This window comes from Aulostomus chinensis, chromosome 7 (assembly GCF_037954235.1).
Source record: "Aulostomus chinensis isolate RoL2024-O1b breed Wild chromosome 7, RoL_Achi_v1.0, whole genome shotgun sequence".
Lineage (NCBI taxonomy): Eukaryota > Metazoa > Chordata > Actinopteri > Syngnathiformes > Aulostomidae > Aulostomus > Aulostomus chinensis.
The window spans coordinates 21,840,780-21,865,074 of NC_141326.1; the positions used below are offsets into that span (position 1 = coordinate 21,840,780).

The 24,295-nt window shown below is 40.2% G+C and overlaps 3 protein-coding genes across 4 annotated transcripts; all 3 read left to right on the forward strand.

Moving 5' to 3' along the window:
• The first annotated feature begins 49 nt into the window (after positions 1-49).
• Positions 50-8,743, forward strand: sqor (sulfide quinone oxidoreductase). Its single transcript, XM_086209269.1, has 10 exons — positions 50-196; positions 1,370-1,568; positions 1,674-1,844; positions 1,999-2,052; positions 2,130-2,324; positions 2,409-2,618; positions 3,489-3,672; positions 6,433-6,500; positions 7,192-7,370; positions 7,464-8,743. Exons 2-10 carry the CDS (start codon positions 1,371-1,373, stop codon positions 7,519-7,521), a joined length of 1,317 nt encoding a protein of 438 aa, XP_086065395.1. The 5' UTR covers positions 50-196; position 1,370; the 3' UTR covers positions 7,522-8,743.
• A 740-nt stretch (positions 8,744-9,483) lies between these two features.
• Positions 9,484-16,987, forward strand: ctdspl2a (CTD (carboxy-terminal domain, RNA polymerase II, polypeptide A) small phosphatase like 2a). 2 transcript variants are annotated; one of them, XM_086207830.1, is made up of 13 exons: positions 9,484-9,750; positions 11,803-12,014; positions 12,574-12,709; positions 12,867-13,013; positions 13,120-13,347; positions 14,128-14,221; positions 14,930-15,041; positions 15,131-15,217; positions 15,297-15,359; positions 15,461-15,540; positions 16,287-16,413; positions 16,497-16,592; positions 16,684-16,987. In XM_086207830.1, the coding sequence occupies exons 2-13, from the start codon at positions 11,829-11,831 to the stop codon at positions 16,747-16,749; spliced, it is 1,422 nt and encodes a 473-aa protein (XP_086063956.1). In that variant the 5' UTR covers positions 9,484-9,750; positions 11,803-11,828; the 3' UTR covers positions 16,750-16,987. The 2 variants fall into 2 exon arrangements, with proteins under 2 accessions (XP_086063956.1, XP_086063957.1); XM_086207831.1 differs by lacking the exon at positions 9,484-9,750 and adding an exon at positions 9,838-9,977.
• Positions 16,988-19,508: 2,521 nt separating this feature from the next.
• Positions 19,509-21,900, forward strand: LOC147259063 (insulin-like growth factor-binding protein 4). Its single transcript, XM_086207832.1, has 4 exons — positions 19,509-19,836; positions 20,762-20,849; positions 20,924-21,119; positions 21,187-21,900. The coding sequence occupies exons 1-4, from the start codon at positions 19,509-19,511 to the stop codon at positions 21,244-21,246; spliced, it is 672 nt and encodes a 223-aa protein (XP_086063958.1). The 3' UTR covers positions 21,247-21,900.
• Positions 21,901-24,295: the final 2,395 nt, after the last annotated feature.

The following is a 24,295-nucleotide window of genomic DNA, read 5'->3' on the forward strand; positions in this document are numbered from 1 at the left end:
CGCTGGGGGGACATCTCACTTTTGATTGGTCGAGGGGTGAGGGGGTGGAGCGAATGCGTTCATGCACTGAAAGCCAATGTTGGACAAGTTCAGACGCGATGTTTGTCCGCATGTCCTCAGAACAACCCTGATCTCCTGCGACTGGATTATACAATTCTGGGGGCCAAACTGAAAGTGAGCGGCAGTTACCTGTAAGGTAAGACTGATCCAAGTGTGTGTTTCATTCGACGTCACAGTGCGAATTCTTCCTGAATATTCGCTGGTAACGTCAAGGGACTGATATGAAAGCTCAGCCTGTTATTTAGGTTACGCAGCACTGACAGCAAAAACTCAGACCGGAGTTGATCTCACACAGGACCAGAGAGAATCCAGAGATATTACACTGTTGCATGTTGAGCTGATTATAAACATTTCAGGGTGCCAGCTATGTATTAGATATATCATGATATATTAAAATGGACACTGATTTCAAGACCTTCTCTTCACACTCCACAATTGTCCCAGTTGTACAGTTACAGCTGAAATACACATAATTAATCAAATATTCAAAAGTACTTTCAATCTATGCCTAGTATAACGTACTTTACCCTCACATGTAGCCCACTTCTTTTGGACCCCATGGTACAATAGTGAGTTTTGCAGGAGGATTTCCTGTTTCATGGGTTAACAAATTGCTCCTGGGGTCCAGTATGCTACTCTGGGAAGTAATTTGAGTAGTTTGTGTGTGTGTGTTAATGTGCCTAGTGTAAATATGCAATGTTACAACACTCCAAAGTGCAGAGTGTTTTAATTACCCATTATTCTAGCTCGTTACTGAGCTATTTATAAATGAAGCTTGGTTCAGGATCAGTAAATCAGAAAGCTGCAGCAGTACAACCGTCCCATTATCAACAGCCATGTTTACAACTCCTGAAACATCTTGACTGCTACTTTTTCTTGCCAGCTTATTTTATTATTGGATTATTTTAAAAAAACAAAAACTAATCCCAATAATTTTGCTCACTCCACGGCATTTGGTCTCAGAACACGATCTGATCCGATGTATGCAATAGTCATGTTAACATTTTTTGACCTCAAAAAACCCTTTTGCTGGTAACTCCAGCTGGGAGGCGCAAATATGGCTCCTGTTTGTCAGCAAGAGGACTAAGTGAGCATGTTCAGAGTGACTTAAATAACTGTAGATTGTTCCTTATTAGAGGAACTCATGATGTCAAAGCTGTCCATGTCACAATCATACCTGCTCCACCCTGCTTTTCACCTCGAATTTGGGAATATAAAAGGGGACTTCAGATTTTTCATTTCCATTTATGGACCATAAAAATAAGCTTGTTTGTCAATGGGATGATTTGTCCTTGTTATTCACACCCAGAATGGCTACGGTGTGTCGTCTGAGGCAATGCCGCTCCTCGGGCATCGCTATCTCTCATCTCCATACAAGCAGCCGCACTTCTGCCAAACAGCACTACAAAATGCTTGTGCTTGGAGGAGGAAGCGGGGGTATTGCAATGAGTGCCCGCATGAAGAGGATGCTGGGGGCTGAGAATGTAGCTGTTGTGGAGCCCAGCGAGGCAAGGATCCAGCGCTTTATGATCAGTAGTTGACGATACACTAGCTTGGAAATATGATGGTATTCTTATCATGCAAACCCCCCCCCCCCTTTTTTTTTTCTTTAGATGCACTATTATCAGCCAATATGGACCTTGGTTGGTGCTGGTGCAAAAACTGTTGCCTCATCAGGTCGACCCACAGCAAGTGTTATGCCATCAGGAGTGAAGCTGGTGAAATCTAAAGTCCAGGAAATAAACCCAGACTCAAATACTGTCCGCACAGATGATGGGACCGAAGTGGGTTTGCTCTTTTACAGCAGTGTATTCAGGTTCTAAAATTGCATGCCCATGTGCCATCTACAAGTTTGGAACATTTGTAAATGAGAGATTATTTTGAAAAAATATATGTCTTCATCTAGCTCTCCTGAACTGCTTTTTGTCCATGTTACAGATCTCCTACGAGTATTTGATTGTGGCTCTTGGTTTGCAGCTGCATTACGAGAAGGTGGGGTAATGTTTGTCTATCTCATTCATTCTGATAATTAATTTACAAGTCAGGAAATGTTATCTTCCAAAATATAGATCAAAGGACTACCAGAGGGGTTCCAGCATCCAAAAATAGGGTCAAACTATTCCGTTCAAACGGTTGAGAAAACATGGAAGGCACTGCAGGACTTCAAAGAGGGCAACGCTTTGTTCACGTTCCCAAACACTCCTGTGAAATGCGCTGGAGCGCCACAGAAGATCATGTACCTCTCTGACGCTTTTCTCAGAAAGGTTCTTGAATTTTGCACTGTAATTAACATTCCGGAGCGAGTATGCTTTTCACATTTAATTGAATTTCATTTGTTCTTATTTAAGACAGGAAAAAGGGCAAAGGCTAATATCATATACAATACATCACTGCCCGTGCTCTTCGGCGTCAAGAAATATGCTGACTCACTGTGGGAGATAGTGAAACATCGTGACCTTAAAGTGAACCTGAGGCAGAATCTGATAGAAGTACGGGCAGACAAGCAAGAAGCTGTGTTTGAAAATCTCGACAAACCAGGAGAGACCAGCGTGTTGGAGGTAATGGTTTTACTGTGCTGTGACCTTGGATAGTAAGAGGACCCAGGCTGTGCAAAGGGCAAAACATGTAGTTTTTTTTTTCTTTGAATATTGAAAAATAACAGAAAGAACTTGCCAACTTTTAGGGAAATAAACTCATTTGCCATTTTCCCTAGAGCCAAACAGGAAGATAGATACCCTTCTCTCTGTGTGCAGTGACAGCTAGTTAGCTTAGCACAATGAATGGTAGTGGATGGATAGGTCAGCATACCTCAGATACAGTTTTCTCCAAAATTATTATAACTAGAATCATGCATAATGTGTGCAATGAGATCATTTAAAATGATGAGGTAATGTAAATTTACAATCAGATACAGAACTTATTTCCTAACACTTGGGCCAAGAAAAATAAAACATTTGTAAACTACCTAAAAAAAACAACAACAACAAAAAACTGCCGCTATTGACAGAGGGAAACTTTTGAAGAGAAGATGAGGAGGGTTACTTCTGGACAAACCAAGATCCTAAACCTTATCTTTTTGAATGTACAGAGGATGGAGTACAGGTTTTGGAAGCTGAGTTAGAAAGAGAGAGGTATGCTAACCTGCCCATCCACTACCAGTCATTGCTCTAAGCTAACTAGTGGTCAGTCAGTCTCAACTACCTACTGCATGCCCCGAAGAGAGAAGGGTATCTATCTTCTCATCTGACTTGGGGGAGGATGACAAATACCGGTAAGCATATTTCCAGAAAAAGTTACTATGTTCTTTCCAGATTTGGTCAGTTGCACCCACATATTTACCAGCATTTATTTGTCTCTCTGTTCTCTAATATGTGCCAAAGTAAGTTCCAATGATAACTCTTAACTTAATTTCTCTGTTTCTTGTATAGTATGAAATGCTTCATGTCACACCACCTATGGGACCAAACTTGGTGGTTAAAGGCAGCCCACTGTCTGATGAAGCGGGCTGGTTGGATGTCAACAAAGAAACGCTACAGCATAAGACGTACCCAAATGTGTTTGGGATTGGAGACTGTACCAACCTGCCCACATCTAAAACAGCCGCTGCTGTTGGTAAGTGAAACGTGTCACCAGTTTCAAAAGTGCCCAATTGCAATCAAGGGAATTACTCTGTTGATGCACATGATTCATAGACTTTTATCTCGCTTACCGCTTGTTCTTTGTGTAATACGCAGATTACTCGGCACAGTGAATTGCACAATAACCTGTTTGCACAAGAATATAAAACATACACCACACCCCTGTGAGGCTTTTTTATGAAGGGACCTGTCCCCATAGGCTTGAATCATTACCTCAGTTTACTACCAGTACACTACAAAATGTTTTGCATCTCTGTGGGAATTTCGGATGTTCTCCATTATCTGTGTCGGTTTTCTCTGGGTGCAACAACTCTCACATTTACCAAAAATGGGAAAATTAGATTAATAGTGACTTTGTACCAATTAATCCAGCACTCCTGAATCTAGAAGCTTTTGTGGGTCTTCAAAAGTGTGGTTGCTATCAAGTGAATTGTCGAAATCATGCTACTGCGGTGTAGTTCATTCGTATCCTAGCGTGAGGTTGTTACATCTGAAGATTGCATTTATGCTTCAAAAAACATAAAGTGGTTCTCATTTGTGAGGGTTAACTAGTTGAGCCAAACTTTTGTTTGCCACAGAGCTTATTTTCTGCAATAAAAATCCCATTTGCTTTTAGTGAAGAGATCACATGGTGATGCAAACTTCTGAGTTGACCCACAAATGTGTGTCATCCAACCTGTCAGGGATGTACCCAGGACCTGATTCCCCAAAACATCAGCGTGGATTTGCACCAGCCCCCCTTCGACCCTGTATGAGAAAAACAGTATTAAGATGATGGATGAATGAACACAAATGTTCCTTGTTCATTTTGGTTTCCTGTGTTTGTGCTTGTCCAAAAACAAATAAAATTAAGAGATGTGCATGTGAATTTGGCATCCCTGATGATGTCATACAGTTATAAAGCCTTACCTGGCGCTTATCGATGTATGTCATCATCATTTCCTGTAATCCTGATCGTGCTGTTTATAGCGAGTGTGTGCATGCATGTGTTACTCGAGGCACACCCGGTAGTGTCACACCATCCGTCTGTCCTTTCTTGATCCAGGGAGGATGAATAATAAATCACTCAATGTGTCCTCAACTCAAATTCAAGACAACGTACACCTCAAATGCATGTTCTCTCTGGAGTGCTGCAAGGCTGATGTACTGTTGGCTCTGCAGACCAACCCATCAGCTAGCAGCGCCGTTGGGGGCCTTTATCAACAGCCGCTGGGATTGTTACATGTGATGTTGGATCGTTACAGAAAATAAGCTCTGTGTCAAAGTTTGAGACTGACACATGATTATTCAGTAGCATCATTTCTTTTTTGTGTGTAAATGCATTCGCTAGTTTTAATAAGGAAACGTTCACACATGTCCTTGGTGAGCTTCACGCTTCTTGTGTCTTCTGTTTCGTGGGAGGTTATCGAATGACCTCAAATATGTACTTCTCTAGTCTTCTTTAGCAGCTTGCTATCAACCGCTGCATTTAAGACACATAAGAGCTTTTAGATGCACGGGTGTTAGTTACCGACTTATTTTGTACTCCAAAAGAAACATAAATATCTTGAGGCTCTTTGGGCTCAGACCCTATTTCAGGCATTTAACAAAATGGCCGGCGATTTTGAGACGAAGGAAGTGGAAGTTCAACAATGCTAACTTATTATTGTTAAACCACACTATGGTACTCAGTGCTAAAAGGGAACATATTGTTTGGTCAAGTTGGAGAGTTAAAGTGATCTCATAATCACAATATGCATCTCACCACAGGTCTCGCGGTCTGGAAGAGGACCTAATAGGGATACGCAAATAAGCAAAATCTGTATGTTGTTTGAATATACAGACATCATAGCCCAGATATGATTAGAAAGCTCTTTGTGGCGTCATTTTACACTGCCTCCATTTCACATTGCCTCCATTTCACACGCAGGATTTTTTTTTTAATTCAACAATACCGCAGTAGCACAATATGGTGACTAATTCGAGGTAGAACGTTTATAAATTGTGAACATTTGCACAGGATTAAGATCACACATTATATCTGTTCTTATAAGTGACCGGAGGTTCCAAGGTTACTTTATTCCTGGGCTGAACACCAATGGAGACTGTGGATTTAGTTTCAAAGAGCACAGTTTCCTTCCTTTAAACTTTAAATGTTCTCTCCTGTGATTTTCCTGATTTTGAAATTTGTCACACACGTTAACTTTTGATAAAAATGACATGACAACTAGGAAAAAATTGTGTTTAGAAACCTGTTATGGGATCATGCTGTCACACTCAAACTGACTGACAAGGAGGGATGAGCTGACGGTGTTCAAGACAGTCTGGATTGGCCAGTAAAACATGTCAGTGTTGTAAAACAATCACATGTAGAAGTTCAGCCAGTGGGTAAACTTAATTTTTCGGGTGAAGTCGATAAACATTTTTGTTTTTTCTTTTTTAAATAAAACTTTGATTCTTTTTCTCCTCTAAAATTTCCCAGACACCTCAGCAAGATGGCCTCTGAGCCATGAGACTTACATAGAAGGCATTTTGTATGTATGTATGGTTGTATGGTAAAATACTTTCTTTCACTCAACCTAAAATCAAATTATACCTTCTTCATTAGGGCTAAAAAGCCAGTAGTACTTTTCAGGTACTTGCTCTTTGGGTTGATTGGTGAACTGTGCAGCCTGATGGTGTAGCTAGCTTGTCTGTAGATGTGGAGTTCATTTACTAGGAGAGAATGTAAAATTTGTTTTCTTATTTTTTTTAGCTGCACAGTCTGCCGTCCTAAACAGAACCATCAAAAAGATACTGAAGAATGAGAAGCCTGATAAAAAGGTAAGTGTAAGCCAGTCACGACTGATTTAAAAGCTGAAAAATAATGCGCCACTGCCCTTGAAAGTTACCAGTGTGTTTCACCTCTGACCCCTGGGTGTACACTGTAATGAGACCTGGATACAGGATGTGCACCGAGTTGTGAGGCCGATTTTAAAGACTTTTTTTTTCCCAGCCGTTATGAAAATGTGGACTGTACGCTGAGAATTCGCTGTTGGAATTTAAATTAAACCAAACATTGTTAACACATGTAACATGATGACCAATGCTGATATCAAAAACTGAGTGGAGTTGAGTAGGTATAAAAAAGAAAGTCTTTCCTCCTCCTCCCTGTGGGTTTTTAGCTTGTTCAGATTTCCATCAACTACAGTGGATTCTGGTTGTGTAAGAACAACTGCATTTTTGTCGACAACCTGCGTGAAACTTTACCTGCTCTTCTGCTCTCTGCCCTGTGTGTCGAGAGGAGTAAAATTGGCTGGAAGGCAGAGAAACATAAATCACAGTAAAACTATCCAAGATCCCTAAGGGCATGGAAAGGAAAGGTTTGCACAGGCAGAGACAAAGTAATTATACATCATGTTAAATTAAAATAGGGATTTAGAATGTTAAGCCTTTCAATTACCTGTAGAAACAGTGTGCACAATGTAATCAAGATCAAGAAGACAAATAGTTGATTCATAATCTTTGTTCCTAGTATGATGGCTACACCTCGTGTCCGTTGGTGACAAGCTACAAAACAGTCATTTTGGCAGAGTTTGACTACGATGGCCAGCCACTGGAGACATTCCCCATCAACCAAGCCAAGGAAAGAAGAATAATGTACCACATGAAAGTTGACGTGATGCCTCACCTCTACTGGCATGGGCTCCTCACGTATGTACACACCTGACAATATGATAAACGCAGGGAGCAGTGAAGCCATCCTCACCAGGAGTGACTAATTTCTTCTTTTCCTTCATTGATCAGGGGCTTTTGGGGTGGACCAGGACCATACAGGAAAATCTTTCATCTCGGAATGAAATGAGCTCTCACCCTCAACTTGCAAGTTCCCTTCTCTAACTCTCTAAACCATTGGAAGCAGATACATTGGTTTTATTTATCGCCTGGACACGATGACTGATCTGAGCAAGATGGATCAAGGGGGATTTACTGTGGTCAGCTGTTTGTAATCAGAAAGTGTTGCTCATCGCACAGAATCTCTTAGCTGTTTTTAGATTAATACATCTGGGCGGCATGTTGACCATTGGGTCAACCGTGAAGTATTTGTTGTAAGCACTTATTAATCCAAGTCATGGAAGGCGTTTCTTGCCCCCACTCAAATTTAGTATCACTGCATTTTCCCAAGTCCTAGCCAGCAGGTGGCAGTACTGGAATGTGGATGAATGATAGTTGTCATTACTAAGCCAGCACTTGAAAATACTCTTCATCTTTCAAAAAAACATTTTGCAAACATTGATCTAATAGGCTGGGGTCCAACAAAGCTTGTAGGAAGCTAACGTACAGCTAACGTTAAACATGTTTGCTAACCTGAGTTTTATTATTTTTCCGATGCCTGATAAAGTCTCATGTGGCCGATCACGCATCCTTTATACTGACAGCACAAAGATTGGCATATAGCTGCTCTTCTGTTTGCACACTGCATGAAGTTCTTATAGCCAAAGGTTACGACTAATAGCATTAGTGGGCTGCTGCTGCTACTGCTGGTTGCTGTTGGAGTATATTGATAGCCACGCCCACCAGACAGTTGTGTAAGGATACACGATTTTAGGGAATGACATTCAACTGATCAGACAGGACCATCATGTTAATGTGCCAAATACAGGTTGTTGTGTGTGTGTGTCCCGAGTTTAAATCTTACACTCACCATTTGCAGCCCATGGGTTTCTTTTGCTCAAAGGAACCAGTAGATTTATCCAATCACCACAGCAAACTGTTATCCGAAGTATTTTTTTCTTTTACTCAGCTTCAGTCAGTAGTACACCGTCCATTTTGTCAACATGCTTACAAAGAACTGAAATTCATTGACAAAAAAAATTACTGCCTTGTTTTTTATGTATGTTTAATTGAGAAAAGCTAAATGTTACATAATTGCTTTTCATGTGCCACTTGCCTTTGAGAATCTTCGGAAAAGTGATTTTACGATTTTTTTTCTTTGTTTATCTTTTGATCATGAAGATGACTATGCGCACTTACAAATCTATTGTTATACAATTAAATTCTGAATATATGATTAAAAGAGTTTTATAAACATTGATGGATGCTGTTGTACATGGAGTGGTGTTTTATAATATACATGAATGAGATTTCTGTTCTTGATGCGCAATACCAAATATTTAGAATTTAAATGTGATACTTTTGAAATCCAACGCATTGATTCATCTTCTTTGCATGTATATATATATATAAAATGTATATATATAAAATATATATAATATATATACACATTAAATATATATATATATACATATATATATATATAGTCACAAAGCTTCTTTTATGAGGTTAAAATGTTTAAATATTTCAGACTTTTGTATAATTTGATCAGGCTGCAGAGAAAAAAATTGGAGGCAGAGATGGTGGTATACATGCAAAAGACGCTCACACTTTTTTGGCCATCCAAGGAAGAAAGTTTGCACTGCCCTGTGTTAGACACTCTCATGGTTGGTACTGTGTTTGAATGAAGGTGAATGTGTTGTGCCACTTTTGTATCCTCTGAAAGGCTTTTTTCACACAGTAATGTCGTTTTGTGTGTGTGTGTGTGTGTGGGGGGGGGACTGGTTTGCTTGTTTAAAACTTTATAAACTAAAAAATTATCTACAAATGTCAATCCAAATGCTGTTGTGAATTTAAAAAGAAATACTGTTTCTATGGTCCATACTTGCAGCCTTTAGAATAGAGATTTTCCTTCCACCACAACAATACCAGCGGGGGATCCAGTCCCAGTAGCGGTCTGGTAGTGCGCCTCCGTCCAGCTCCAGCTGCGCAAACACGCTTGTTCCTGATGACTCGCGCTCCGCCACGTTGGTTCCTCTGCGCGTGTGTCGCAGTCTCCTGCGCACCACCAGCGTTATGTTTGTGATGAGGAGGCGGGAAATGGCGTCCACAGACATGGTTGATCTGTGACTAGCTACCGAGCGACACACACATACACAGCTGGCAGCAACGAGCACGGCCCGACCTCTGTCGGTAGCCGTCGCGGCGGGGAGCCCACAACAACGCTGCGGCAAGTTTCGAAGAGCTTCCTTGATAATCGGTGAGTAGTGAACGACGTCAACATGTAAACAAAAAAATGTTTGTCCCCCCGATGGACTGCCTGCTACTAGCTAGCGGTTAGCCAGCGAAGGGGGCGTAGTCTAATGGCTGAAAATAGTAATGGAAGTGAACAAAATGACGCGCTAGCCAGAACATAGCTGGCTGAAATGTTGCTGTTCTACGGACGAGTTGGCGGACAGTTCGGCTGTCGGATAAACGTTTTAGCTGGTACACACACGCACACACACATAGGTCGCGTCGTGGAGACAGGAGTGAATAATGTCACGGCCTTGCTTTTGCTGCCACTGGCGTTTTTGTTAGCCTGGAAGCGAAATGTGGCGACTGCTGTTAGCAGCGGGGAGCCCATTGACGGCATCCTGGTTTTACGTTAGGAATAATTCTGTTGATGGCAAATAACACAAAGCAATAAAATGTCAGCCGTCGTCACAGTCTCGTCTTGCTGTTAGGTATCAGCGTCAGAGCAGCGGCGGTTTGTGTGGTTAGCTGGATTCCAGCAGCTGGCCGGCTAACGTTAATGATAGCTGACGTCGTTGGCGTTGATGAAGCCTGTCCGTTCCTACTGTACCGACTAGTAATGCAATAAACACTCGAAAAAAAACTACAACGAGCTTCTGCATGTGTCCGTCTCACACACCACTGGCTGAGATGTATCGGATTTAAATGACTGAACGTCTGCTTTTGACTTACTATGTAACTTAATCTTGCTCTGTAGCCAAAGGTGGAACATGAGCGGAATCGTACTCGTGAGCTAATCATGCCGCTGGATTCGTTTCACTGACTTCGATAACAATGCGAGGAACTGTTTTATTATTGTTGTTGTTGTTGTTGTTATTATTATTATTATTATTATTATTATTATTATTATTATTATTATTATTATTATTAGGGCCTAAGCCTGAAGGTACTTCAGGCGAAGACCTTATTATTATTATTATTATTATTATTATTATTATTATTATTATTATTTAACACAGGTATCACACTAGTTTTGTGATTTAAATCCAAAAGTGATTGATTGATTTAAAAGAATAAAGTCTCTCAACTGAAACCGACAGTGTCAATACATTTTATTGTCATGTAAGGCAAAAATGATGCAATTCATAATTAAACAAAGCCGGTCCCTGCAATTTCTGTCTTTTAAACATATAAAACTGCCAGTGTTATATTTTATGTTATTTGGAAATAAACAGTGTATTTCTTGGGTAGTCAAACGCAATTTTCATACAATTATTTTTTGTTGGTATTTTTCATTTTTGTGGAAAAAAAATACACATGTTGATCTGAATTTGTAAACACCCAAATATCAAAACATTACACACTTCAATCGAGGATTGGACATAGATGATATTAGCATGTATTTTTTTAGCAGCTGATATTGATTTTTGAAAATAGAAGTATCAGTCTGACAGTTCTGCTTAAACCTCTGCTTTGCTCTCATCTTTCCTCTGTTTTCATTTATTGTAAATAAATGAATAAAGAGCATTGTTAGTTTTTGCTCCAAATGTGGCTATCATATAAACTTTTTTTCTACTTAAAATGTCATAATATGTAAATTTCAGCCGTCTGCCGACACAGTTGTAAGATATCAGCAGGGCGGATACTTTTTGGTCAGAGAGTTCAGCTCGTTATACAATTTCTGTACATATGCAGGTTTGACATGTTCTTTATTTTTAGAAGTGAATTTGAAAAACCTGGAGAGTTTTGTCACTTGCCACTAACCACTGAATGACCAGTGGTCGCCTTCTGCAAGAGAAGACTACTACATTTTTCCTAGCGTATTAGCATAGCATAAAGATCAAGATCCAAACACCTCACACAATTTAGATTACAGAGGCTTCCTCACAGTCACACCTGTGTCGCTTGTTGTAATGAACTCAGAGTAAATCATTTCCCGATTCTGCAGCCTCCTCTGTCTTCAAGGAGTTTAACCTCTCTGACTTCATAATTACTGCGTTACTTCACACTCCGCTGAGTGTCTGGTCAAGTATAAAAATATATTAATTGAACCTTGTTGTGCTTTTCCCCTCATCAGATTCTTCTATGTGACGTCAGAGCACCATGAAGCTGAGAGTGCGTAAAGCTCCTCAGCAGCCAAACTTGGGCCGTCGAACCCTCACACCACAGGCCAAACGGAAACACTGTGAGGTGGAACCATCCCCAGTGAGAGGTCGAGGCAAAATGCAGAAGAATGAAACCGGCCTGTTGTCCACTATAAAGAAATTCATCCGTGGAAATGCTGTCAAGGTGGGCGGCTGGTCGACAATTTCTATAACTGATTCAAATGATCTGCTTTTCTCTGATAAGCAAATAATTGATTCCATGTTTGGCGAAGTGGTTGAGTCACTTGAATTATGTCACCAAACAAAGGAATCCTACTATGTGGGACCTTGTGACATTTTTGTTACACAATCACGTCTGAATATACTGATGTAATATCGACACACAGCCGCAGCAGCGCAAGGTGGAACATGCAAAGACAAAAGTTCAAATCAATTATCATCTACTGTGTATTGAATGAATTATTTTAGTGGCTGTCAGTGATATAATCACAACATATTGGCTCCTCCTACCCTCAAGTATACATGGTTTGGGATATTTTTGGTGACATCTAACAGTTGTTTATGTACATGTCTGCTTAAATGTGGATTGAGATCAGATAGTACCTTGACCCCACTACCCCTTTTCTTTATTTTTTAACTTAAAAAAAAAAAAAAAAAAACACAAATTCATAGAGGACCAATCCACTGACAAGCTGAAATTGTGTGAGTAGTATCACGATATTCCCTGTTTTTAAATTTTGCAGGTGGAGCAGGACATCCCTGCCAAAAGGAGTCGTGTTGATTGTAAATCTGAAAGCGAACTTATTACTTCAACACCACAGACTAGAGGCCTTTCCCACAAAACCGTCTCCCGAGGATGCCCCAAAAGTCCAAATAAAGGTACCGCTTATTCTGCATGAACCTACAAGAAATGTATCATTGTCTCAAACACGTTCATTAAATACTACCAGTGGATACTGATGAATGTAATAATTATGAGTTTGTGTCTGTGACAGTGCGTTTTCACACAAGGTTTGTTGTCGTTGTCCTCTCTCAGACACAATGACTTGCATCAGTAAACCCATAAAACAAAACGGTAAACTAGAAGCTCCCACCGATGCAGCCAACAGTCCACCACGCACCACCCTGCTCGGAACCATCTTCTCTCCAGTCTTCAACTTTTTCTCACCAGCAACCAAAACTGGTACATTAAAACAGACTCCTTACACATTCAGTAGCTGAAAATAATAATGATTAAGGGAAGTTTTGATATACTCATTACTACTATTTTACTCGTGACCGTCATTTAGCCACTCCTGGCTCAGACTCTCCCGGCCAAGCGATGGAGGCGGAGGAGATCATGAAGCAACTAGACATTGAGCCAGCAGAAGAAATGCCAAGCAGCACTCTTACATCCACAGAGGGCATCACTCCATGTTACACCGGCCCGATGACTCCACAGAGGCTGCAGATCAGCTCTGACACAACCATAGAGGAGGGGGAGATCGTCACTGAGACCGACATGCCCCCATTAACAGGTAGAACACCTCTTCCTTGTTTCATCCTTGGAAACGTCTGATCATGTCTCCTGACACTGGCTGATAGATGTCACGGCATTGGTTAGCTACCGAGATTTTCATTCGGAGGAACATTTCTGGATGGTATATGCAGAGGCCAGCTTGTGCCGAGTTCACTTCCGCAAAGAGGAGTTCTCTGAAGTTGAATGGTTTACTCACTAAGAGCATTCATCAGTGAAAAGCCATGAACAGTCTGTCTGGTCTCCAAACTACATTTGTTACCAAACACCTAAGAAATGACGAGATTGCTGCTGGAGATGGAAGCTTGTGTTTTGTTTTGAAGTTGATACATTTATGAATCCATCTGGTCTTGTTTTGGATTTTCCATTTCTTTCACTTGTAATGGATGATTGGGGATTTCTTCACTATTCCTTCACTGTTCCTTTAAATCATGGCGGCTCTGATCCAGTTGGCATTCAGATTCTGGCTGGAAAACATTTTAGAATCATTTTTGACAGTTACTTGGTTCCAACCAGCCTTAAAACACGAACACACCCAAATGTCATGAGAGGGAGAATTGACCCCCAAATCTGCCTGATTATTCACCAGTGTGTGGACTGATTCTCCGCTTAATAAGTGCGTCTTAACCAGGAGTTAAATCATATCTGTGGACATTTGTTGCGAATGAAGTTACTGAATCCCTCTGCCTTTTATTTTCTGTCTCTCTGCATTTGAAGGTGGAGTCAAAGAAAGGATGATTATTCTTGAAAATTATAATTTTTTCATCTCTGTCTCCATTAGCTCCTGGTTGTATGCCAGATGGCAGTTACCCACACACATTACCCACAGTGCCGGCAGAAACATCATACGACGAGGACTGGGAGGTTTTTGACCCGTAAGTAAATCCACCACATAACAGGCAAAGGCATTTGTATGGGAGCTGTTGTGTAAAATAAAGTCAAAGTAAACTGAGACTTGAATAAATGTGAGGCACCTTGGTTGCCAAGGGATCAAGGTGAATAAGACATAGAGCAACGTCCCGTCCACCTTTGATGAATGTTACTCTTGTCACTCCCCTCTGTTGTTTTGTGTGTTTATTGTAATCGATCTAACAGGCAGGTATCGCAAACGTGTATCTTAAATGTCCTCTGGCCATGAAATGTTGCTGCTGTGGGTTTTTTCTGGGTACAAAGTTATAGCTCTGCATTTTTGAAAACACAGGCAATCAGAAGTGTCTGATTCTGCCTTAGAATCCATCCAAGGTGACATTGCGTGTGGGTGTTCTGATCTTGCTGCAATTTCAACCTTCTCACCACTAGATGGCAATAAAAACACAGCTTTCAGTCAGTGTCTTCTATATAAAGCGGTGTTTATGTATCAGGCTCAAGATGTTGCTGATGGGACAGGCAGCATGAAGGCACTAGACATGTGTTAGTGTTCTGTTGATCTTTGTATGTTTGCAAATGCATCTTTCAGCCATGAAAAGGTTAAAATTTACTTGTTGCTCCCTCTTCATTGAGAATCCCATACACTACAACTGTTACACCCTGAAACAGTTCTTTTTTTGTTAAATGAAGTGTTTTTCTGGCCTCTTGTCCTCAAGGTACTTCTTCATCAAGCACGTGCCGCCACTGACAGAAGAGCAGCTGACACGCAAACCAGCATTACCTTTGAAAACACGCAGCACGCCAGAGTTTTCTCTCGTCCTGGATCTAGTAAGTACTGGAAGAGCTGTACAGTGTCTAGAATTGAAAATGAATAGTATGAAATTTTCATGGGTGTTTTCTTCTCTTTCTGCTTCCAGGATGAAACTCTGGTTCACTGCAGCTTGAATGAGCTAGAGGATGCAGCTCTGACATTCCCCGTCCTCTTCCAAGATGTAATATACCAGGTAACCACTCTCAAATGTCTTCTGCTTTAACGTCTTCCATTGTAACGCGGTGGTTGAATTTTCTCTGTTTTTAATGTAGGTGTATGTACGGTTGAGGCCCTTTTTCCGAGAGTTTCTTGAGCGTATGTCTCAGATGTATGAGGTAAGATGCGTTTTCTCACCAGTGACTCCAGTCAGTCTTTACCTCGGTCGACTACGTGTTTGTGTTGCTCCAGTTGTTCCGATTGTTCTTTTACATTTTAGATCATCCTCTTCACGGCTTCAAAGAAAGTCTATGCTGACAAGTTGCTCAACATCTTGGACCCTAAAAAGCAGTTGGTCAGGTCAGTGAAACATCTGTTCATTGTTCATCGCTGCTGTTCCTGGTGGATTGGGGGGGGGGGGGGGCTGATAGGTGATTTAGTTTGCCTGGCACTTGACAAGGAATATTCTGTAGTGTTTCACTTTCTTCCTTTCTATTTAATTTTCAAGTGTCAGCACACATAACACATGGGTGCATCTCACCAGTTAGGTGCTGCTTTTGGGGGGTTTTGTTTGAAACGAGCTCATGAAGTCACAACTGTGCCGGGCTTTCTCTTTATTAAAAAAGCCAATCCAGCTCAGCCATCAGTTCACATCTCTCATCGCTGTAAGATTAAAAAATAGTTTTGACCAGACATGCTACTCACCTTCCTCAGTAAATGGGTTATTCCTGCTATTAGTGAGGGAAACCCCCCCCCCCCTGTTGGAAACCATCAAAGGAGGCAAACAGCCAGTAATATGCTGGTGCTGCTGCTGCTGGGTAGAAACAACTACGTATTTGATCTTGCAAATGATCGACACACATGAGTCAGTAGGGATGCGTGTTCATGTCGGGTCTAAATGGAGCCTTGGTAAAGGATTCCATCAGGTTTGTCATGATCGATGGAGCAAAGGTAAAATGCTGTAACTGCTGCTGTTTTAGTGGATTATGTTTCCTCAGTCCAACACACACACACACACACACACTTAGTTCCCTGCTATTCCTCTCACATTTATGCCAGGCCAGATGTAGCAATACATGTGTAACCTGTGTTTGTGTAATTTTCAGGCACCGGCTCTTCCGTGAGCACTGCGTATGTGTTCAAGGAAATTACATAAAAGACCTCAATATTCTTGGGCGGGATCTTTCCAAGACGATAATAATTGACAACTCGCCCCAAGCCTTTGCCTATCAGGTAAAAGAAAGGGAGAGAAAACACCCGCACCAATGTGTCTGCGATGGTTTCTTCTTCACGTGCATCTCTCGTCTCATCTTCAGCTGTCCAATGGAATCCCCATCGAGAGCTGGTTCGTGGACAGAAACGACAACGAGCTTCTGAAGCTTGTTCCTTTCCTCGAGAAGCTTGTGGAGCTGGTATGTGTTTAGACTGAAAACTTTTGCTCACAGACAGATTTTGGGGGCAGGAATCAGTTTGAATAATTGTAGCTTTTCTTTTAAATCTCAGAATGAAGATGTCCGACCGCACATCCGAGAACGATTTCGCTTGCACGACCTCTTGCCTCCAGATTGATAACCTCCTCGTGACCTTTCACTTAAAATCGTATCAACATTGGAAAAATACCAACCACCTAGAAGGATCTTTGCAAACACAACATTGCCATTATTAATGTTTTTTAAAATCATGCAAAAAAAAAAAAAAGAAAATTTAAATCTATGTTAAGCGAAAAGCCCTGGATGTTTTTATGTACACACACACACACACACACACACACACACACACACACACACACACACACACACACAAGACTCGGAACAAACAGACCTGCTCGCTGCATCAGGTTCCTCATCCACTTTTTTAAAGTGCAACGTTGACGACGGCCTCCAAGAAGGTATTTTATGTCTTTTAACAACCATTTTGGATTGACAAAACTGAATGTTATGCAGTGTTGGATTATGTGGACCTCGTGGGCTTCAGCCTGAGCCTGAACGGCCAGTCAAACCTGTATAAGATTCACTCTTGTTACTTGTAAATATATGTACATAACTTTTTTTTTCTCTCCGAGGTTTTAAGTCATTTTATTTTCAGATTTTAGTATGTATTCTTTGATTCTGTTGCTTTTTGAAAACAACATGTTAGTGTGTTATGTTTGAAGTTGTTGACGAACAGCTTCGTCTCTGTCGTATGCCTGCATTATTCCTGTGATGCTTTACCCCATTACATGCAGTTGTCTGTAATAAGGTGCAGTTTTAAAATGTATCTTTGGGAGAAAAATGTTTCTGAAATGATATTTTGAAGCTATGTAATGTAAGCTAGAATAGGTTCTAACTGAATACAAAGCCATAATGGCCGATTCATAATTTTGGAGATTTGTATTTGAGACCCCATTTTGAAAACCTTGATCGTCCTCTTTGAGGGGCGGGCCGGGCAGAACGGGGTTCTGGCATCTTGCACTTTGACATCCAGCCCTTTGTAAGTTGATGTAAAATCTTGTCACTTTTCTACACAGGTGTGTATCGCCTCAATTTGTTATGTGGGGTTTAAAAAAAGATGATAAATTGTAGCACCAGCAAATTGCCATCATGATTGCTTTGAAAACTCTTTCCAAAACGTCTTGTACGTGGGAACTTTATGATGTAGGAGTCATAAGATTGACTATTGAATGATCACTCCTGTTGTATTCAGTGTTACTCAATGGTTTCCTTGAAAATAAATCAATTTTTATATGACTCAAAGCTTCCTACTAATTGAAGTGCAACATCTTTTAATCGCTTGTCTTATTTGAGGAGCATAGCTGATAAATTTGGTTACTTGGAGTTTGTAATGTATTTAATCTCGAGAGTCTGTGAGCTTCAGAATCAGTTTTATAATCAGAATTGAAACATGTTCTAAGGGGAGGAGTCTTGATTACAGATTCAAATAAAAGCCCACTATTATTTTACCAAATATTGATAGAGTGAATTCCTACCATGCACCAGATTAAGGGACTAATTCATACTGAAGTGGCAGTAGTTTAAATATGCATAAAACTGATTAAAAAAAGATGAACTAGGCAATTAAAATGATGAATATAGCACACATAAATACATGTTTTATTTCGCTGTAAATCAGTTTCAAAGTTATCATAGAAAACAATTGATTGAATTATACTTTAAAAAGAATAAATTAAAGAAGAGGGCGGCACGGTGGTGCAGTTGTTAGCACTGTCGCCACACAGCAAGAAGGTTCCGGGTTTGAGGCACAGGATCTTTCTGTGTGGAGTCTCCATGTTCTCCCTGTTCCTGTGTGGGTTCTCTCTAGTACTCCAGCTTCCTCCCACAGTCCAAAGACACCAAGAGGGGACGAGGCTGATTGATACTCTAAATTGACCGTAGGTGTGACTGTGAGTGTGAATGGTTGTCTGTCTCTATGTGTTGGCCCTGTGATGGACTGGTGACCTGTCCAGGGTGAACAGGTCACAGCCTCTCACCTGAAGGCAGTTGGGATAGGCTCCAGCCCCCCCGCAACCCTTAACAGGATAAGCAGTAGAAAATAGATGGAGACTGAAGGAGTAAAACTGCAACAATTAAAAAAAAAAAGTATTTCCTTTTAAAAACATAGTGATTTCAAACTCACCTTCTTCCTGCCAGTGAGTGGTGATAAAGTATAAGAAGATGTTTCATGTTTGCGGAGCAGTAAACAGTACTGTAATACACCTAATAAGTACTGTCACTTTATGTTGCAGCATTGTAATGCAGCTATTTCATCTAAACTACTATAGAAATTGTAAAAAGACCAGCCAAAATGAAAAGCTGTTAGATGAGAAACACTTGACTGCACTCCTCTGATGTTTCCCTTTTAGTGAAAAAGTCAGACAAAAGTGAATCTAACGACTGACAGATCCAGTGTTGCCTGACAAACATCTGGTGACCTTCTTGTCGGATCATAGTCGGTGTGTTTATCCAGGTATTTTGCCTCCTAGATGTCTTTGATCATATAACCTGCTGATGTCCGGATCTTTTTGTTCTCCTGGGAATATAGGTCATTACCTGATTGTTGGTGCACACTGAATTGCCCCTCTGCAGGTCACATGACTCCAAATACAAAGGGGGCCAGTCTTTCTACCTCCAGACTTATCTGACGGTTCTCAGCAGGAAGAATTATTTCAAAACAAAATGTTGATAGTGTAAAGATAAGAGGTGGGGATAGTTGAGTGTGTGTATTTGGACCCCCCTGCCCTCATCTATTGGCTGCTGGTGGGGGTGGAGGTGGTGTTATCCTGGGGGCTGACATGTATAAAAGGTGCTGACAGGTGCTCCCACCCCAGTGACTTGAGGAGGATCATCTCAACTATGTGGATGCTGTTGGTTCTGAGTGCAGCGGTGGGGGTGTTGGGGTCAGAGGATTCACCCTCTGGAGCAGCCGTGGAGCTTCAGGCCCTTCACTGCCCACCCTGCGAGCAGGTACACTGCCCTACCAGACGGACGCTGAAGCTCCAGTGTAAAGGAGGCATCACCACTGGTGTGTGTGGCTGCTGCCCAATGTGTGCCAGAACAGATGGGGAGACCTGCGGGGGGACGTGGGACTATCTAGGGACCTGTGATGAGGGACTGGTGTGTGTTTACCAGGACGCAGCAGCTGATAATCCCACCTCAGAGCGCAGAGGAGTCTGCAGAGCAGGTGGGCAACAGTTCCTTCCCTCAGAAAAAATTCTGTCTTTTATTACCAATACGTGCCTGAGATTTCTTAATTTTAAAAACAATATCTGAGATGTACAGTTGCAAAAATCAACATAGACCAAAATACAAGTAAGGAACCCTGATATAAGTAATCAGAGGTGCAATAAATATTCATTAAGTCAAAATAACAATTAAACATACTCTTACGGGTTAAGAATTCAATTCATTTTACTCATAAAACACATTTGCAAATAATTTTAGTTGACTAAAATGCTAAAGAGGCTTTAAAACAAATGTAAGTTAAAACCTGCAAAGTGTTACTCAAATTAAAGTGCTGATATACTGATATTCATTACCGATGCTCTTCCATACAAGCTGTGCTTTAATGGTCGAGTGGAATATATTCATTTCAGGCATTTTAACCAATTTAAATGCATCATATTTTAATGCATAAACTGTAGAAATATTTCTAATTCTATGTAATAATTCTAAAAAGTAACTGGTCAATATGAGATTAGTGCATTCATGAAAAAACAAACTCCTGAATAAATCAAGATTTTTAAAAAAAAATAATAGCTGTGATAAAGTCGAGAAAGAGGTAAAAAAAAAAAATCCCCGTTGAAGAGTTGAGGTTTTAAATTTCGTTAAAAACTCATACAAACACTCATCCAAATGCAGTAAATGGACCTTCCGTCCGTGTATGTAGGCAAGGGGATGAGTGTAGTTTACGAGCTGTGAAGGCTGATAGCAGTGTCAAGGCTTCCTTTGATTCAAAGGTGTCTGCTAACTGTTAAGCTACAATTACACCTCTTATCGTTGCATGCTGACAAGACTATCAGTTGTTGTCTGAGATTAGACTATTCCATCTGTTCGGGTAAATATGTAAATATTACTTTTGACGTTTTAATGATTGTTTTTTCGCACAGTGATCGAGCCCCTGGATCCGGAGAGCTGTTACCCAGAATGCACCAGGGACTACTGTCAGGCCAACCCCTCGGCAATCTGCTCAGCCAGGTGACTGAATCTACACATCCGCCATATGTCTTCGTGTTGTGTTTTAACCAGGCATCTGAACGTGTGCTCTGCAGGTTTGTGTCTCTGGACAAGAGAGCGTGCCAGGGCTCCTGCCAGCACACCTCCTGTTCAAGCTGTCTGCTGCTGAGACCCCCAGCATGCCCTCAGACCTGCAACCCCTCGGACCAATCCTGTCTGCAGCGCTTTGGAAAATGTGTGCACAGTCGTCTGCTAGCGACTCATAACCCAGTATGCAACCAGAACCTACAGGTGGGTGGACCTGTATTTCTTCACTATGCTGTACTACATGAACGTCACCGTCTTCTTCTCTCTACAGAATCATCCTGAGGGGCATCTTCTGTGTTTTGTTCCCGCCTGTCCACCACCCCCCCTCTAAGCGATTATTCCTGAGAAGAAATATGTGGCTTATGTAGCAAAATGAAAAAGGCAGCTATTTCTCAACTTTGTGTAAAGTAGTCAATCCAACAATAATGCTCCGTACGGGTTGTAAACATGAATACGAATGTGAAAGCATATGAAATAAAGTCTTCGTGTATTGGATTCTATGAAAGTGAATGGGAAAAGAAATTCTCAGTTTACCCAATAACGAAAGACACAGAAATCTATGTACCGCTGCGAAACTGATCAGCTTTATCGTGTACTGTATGTTAGCATGTTGCTAATATGTGAAAGTCATGGCTGTTTTTGCAAGATTTAAAGATTTGACAGATGATCTTCAGCAAGGAAACGTCCTCGCTGGAACTCTTGGAACAAGTGTTGTGTTCACCTGTTGAGAAGAGGATGATGGGATATTCCTCGAAAAACTTCAACCTTATGAAGTCACTAAAGATCTTCATCGTTAAATGGTCATCGCACACAAGCACTACAGACCCCCGCCACCCCAGTAATTTATCAGGATCTCCATGAACAATTTAACAGAAATAACAACATTAAAAATCCACATAAGTATCTATATTATTTATATATTTGTGCATTTCATTATAACTGAAAATAAGATAAACCTTTATTTGTCCCTCAGTGGGGAAATTAGCAAAAGAAAGGAAGAAAAAAAAGGATGCCTTTTTTTTTTTTTTTTTTTTTTGCTTTGGTCTACATCAAACAGCAGGGTTCATACAATTGTTTACCAAAAAATATTCATGGTTATATATATTCTCTAAATCATGCGTTTACATGGAAATGAACACAAAGTAATCCTTGAGAAAACTGACCCGAGTACCTTCAACTACAATGAGAGGCAAGCTGAGGTTTGCTATCACATTACCACACATAGAAGTAAAACGATTTTAGCCAAAATCGATATTAATGGAACCACAAATAATCTGAATAATGCAGCTATTTGTGAGGACAATTTCCATGCAATAAAAACAAATCAAATTCCTTGACTTTTCCAGGTTTTCAATGACCATATGAACGCCGAAACAAGACCTTATATCCGGAGAACTCGATTTGCATAATTTCTAATGACGTACTGTGACACAGTTGAGGCTCCACTGCTGCAGATTTGATAATATTTTAGTTCACTGTTCAGGCCTGCGTTCGAGGAAAGGTCAGGGAGGGTCCGTAGTCTTCAAATTCCAGGGGACCTTGAACTCAGGTGAAAAATTTTGTTACTTTTTAATATTTTTTCAGTCTTCCAAAGAGAACTTTTGACTGCGTGTTAAGTCATTGTAGGGGAATCCATAAACTCTCATTTCTATTTGATTAGTCAAAATTATAGAAGTAGTTCTGGTTCACAACCACTAGGTAACAAGTCTAGAGTCGTCACCCCCCCCCCCCACACACACACACACACACAGCTGACGGTTACTCAATAACAGAGAGTTTATGAGGCAGCAGTAATGAATGAAGCTTGTACAGAAAGGGAATAAAGCTTGGACCAACAATGGACAATTTGTTCTGTTTCTGAAGGAGAACTTTATCTGGGAGATTTCGCAAGATGGTGGCAGCTTTAATACTAAAACAAAGGCCTGCGTTTCCTTTCATCTTCTATAAGCGTTCATCAGGGAGGAGGAGTTCATGTCTGGGTAATATCCAGTATCTAAGACAGCGCGGATGATTTTGCAGCTCCCTCTTGGACATGTTTATATGTGAAATGAAACAAAATGAGAAAAATCAATTAGAAAGTGTCCAAGTTGACAGTCTTGAGCAGCCAATTATGAATAAATCAATACAATTATTCACTCTGACTGTCAAGACAAGGTTTACCTATTTTTTCCTAATCATAACATTAACATACACTTCACATGCAACTATCAGGGTGTATTGATTCAATGCTTAATCTTGAAAAAACTGTTATGTTGCAACCCTAATATTTGATATTTTTGATCAGTTATCCCTGCAAAAAGCAGGTAAAATACAGAAAAGGATCAACTTGCCTGCTTTTTTTTTTATCTGAAGGTACAAATCAGCACATCAGGTAACTACTAGAAGGACAAGATGTCATCAAAGCAGGCCGCCTCTTATCAATCCCATATATCCTCACTTTTTTAAGCTGATAAAAACAACAGATAACAAAGGACTGTCTGCATGCCAGCTGTAATAAATGTTTTCACATTTATGCTTAGACAGTAAAAAAAACAAACATGTTTTAGTACATTCATAGATTCTTCTGTAGATGAGAATGTCATATACATATGTATATATACACATGTATATATACACGTATATATACACATATATATACACATATATATACACATATATATACACATATATATACACATATATATACACATATATATGTATATACACATATATATATACACATATATATATACACATATATATATACACATATATATATACACATATATATATACACATATATATATACACATATATATATACACATATATATATACACATATATATATGTATATATACATATATATATGTATATATACACACACACACGTGTATATGTGTGTATGTGTATCTATACATACACACATACATATAGGAGACTGTATATACACACACAACATGAGTTCATAGCTGTGTATATATATGCACATAAGATAACCCATTTTTCATGAATACAAATTCATTTAGAGGATAAAACATTTGGTGAAACGATGGGTCATTTTACACTAAGATACATATATTTAGGTCCTAATTTTATATTTAAGAAAATACATTGATCCATGGACCCAATTTTATAATCTAAAGAAATAAATTAACACATTCGTGTATTCCACAAGATTCCGTCAACTGCAGAACTCAAACCTTTAAAATTAATATTCTGACAAGTTCAAATGAACAATTTATCGTTTTATTACTGTCAAAAAAAAAAAAAAAAAAAAAGGTAAGAAATGCTACGAATGTTGTGAGGATCTACATCTCGCCTCCTTTACTACCGTCGGGATATAAAAGCAATCAGGATTATGTCATAATTGAGGTATTTCAGTGGCCGTCATGCCAACCAG

Excerpts from the sequence above, each read along its gene's own strand:
- sqor (XM_086209269.1), top strand. The coding sequence starts at position 1,371 with ATGGCTACGGTGTGTCGTCTGAGGCAATGCCGCTCCTCGGGCATCGCT. Across the intron at positions 2,619-3,488 it reads GAGAGACCAGCGTGTTGGAG|TATGAAATGCTTCATGTCAC; the intron begins GTAATGGTTTTA and ends TTTCTTGTATAG. Across the intron at positions 3,673-6,432 it reads TAAAACAGCCGCTGCTGTTG|CTGCACAGTCTGCCGTCCTA; the intron begins GTAAGTGAAACG and ends TATTTTTTTTAG.
- ctdspl2a (XM_086207830.1), top strand. The coding sequence starts at position 11,829 with ATGAAGCTGAGAGTGCGTAAAGCTCCTCAGCAGCCAAACTTGGGCCGT. Across the intron at positions 15,360-15,460 it reads GTATGTCTCAGATGTATGAG|ATCATCCTCTTCACGGCTTC; the intron begins GTAAGATGCGTT and ends TTTACATTTTAG. Across the intron at positions 16,593-16,683 it reads TCGAGAAGCTTGTGGAGCTG|AATGAAGATGTCCGACCGCA; the intron begins GTATGTGTTTAG and ends TTTAAATCTCAG.
- LOC147259063 (XM_086207832.1), top strand. The coding sequence starts at position 19,509 with ATGTGGATGCTGTTGGTTCTGAGTGCAGCGGTGGGGGTGTTGGGGTCA. Across the intron at positions 19,837-20,761 it reads CAGAGGAGTCTGCAGAGCAG|TGATCGAGCCCCTGGATCCG; the intron begins GTGGGCAACAGT and ends TTTTTCGCACAG. Across the intron at positions 20,850-20,923 it reads TCGGCAATCTGCTCAGCCAG|GTTTGTGTCTCTGGACAAGA; the intron begins GTGACTGAATCT and ends TGTGCTCTGCAG.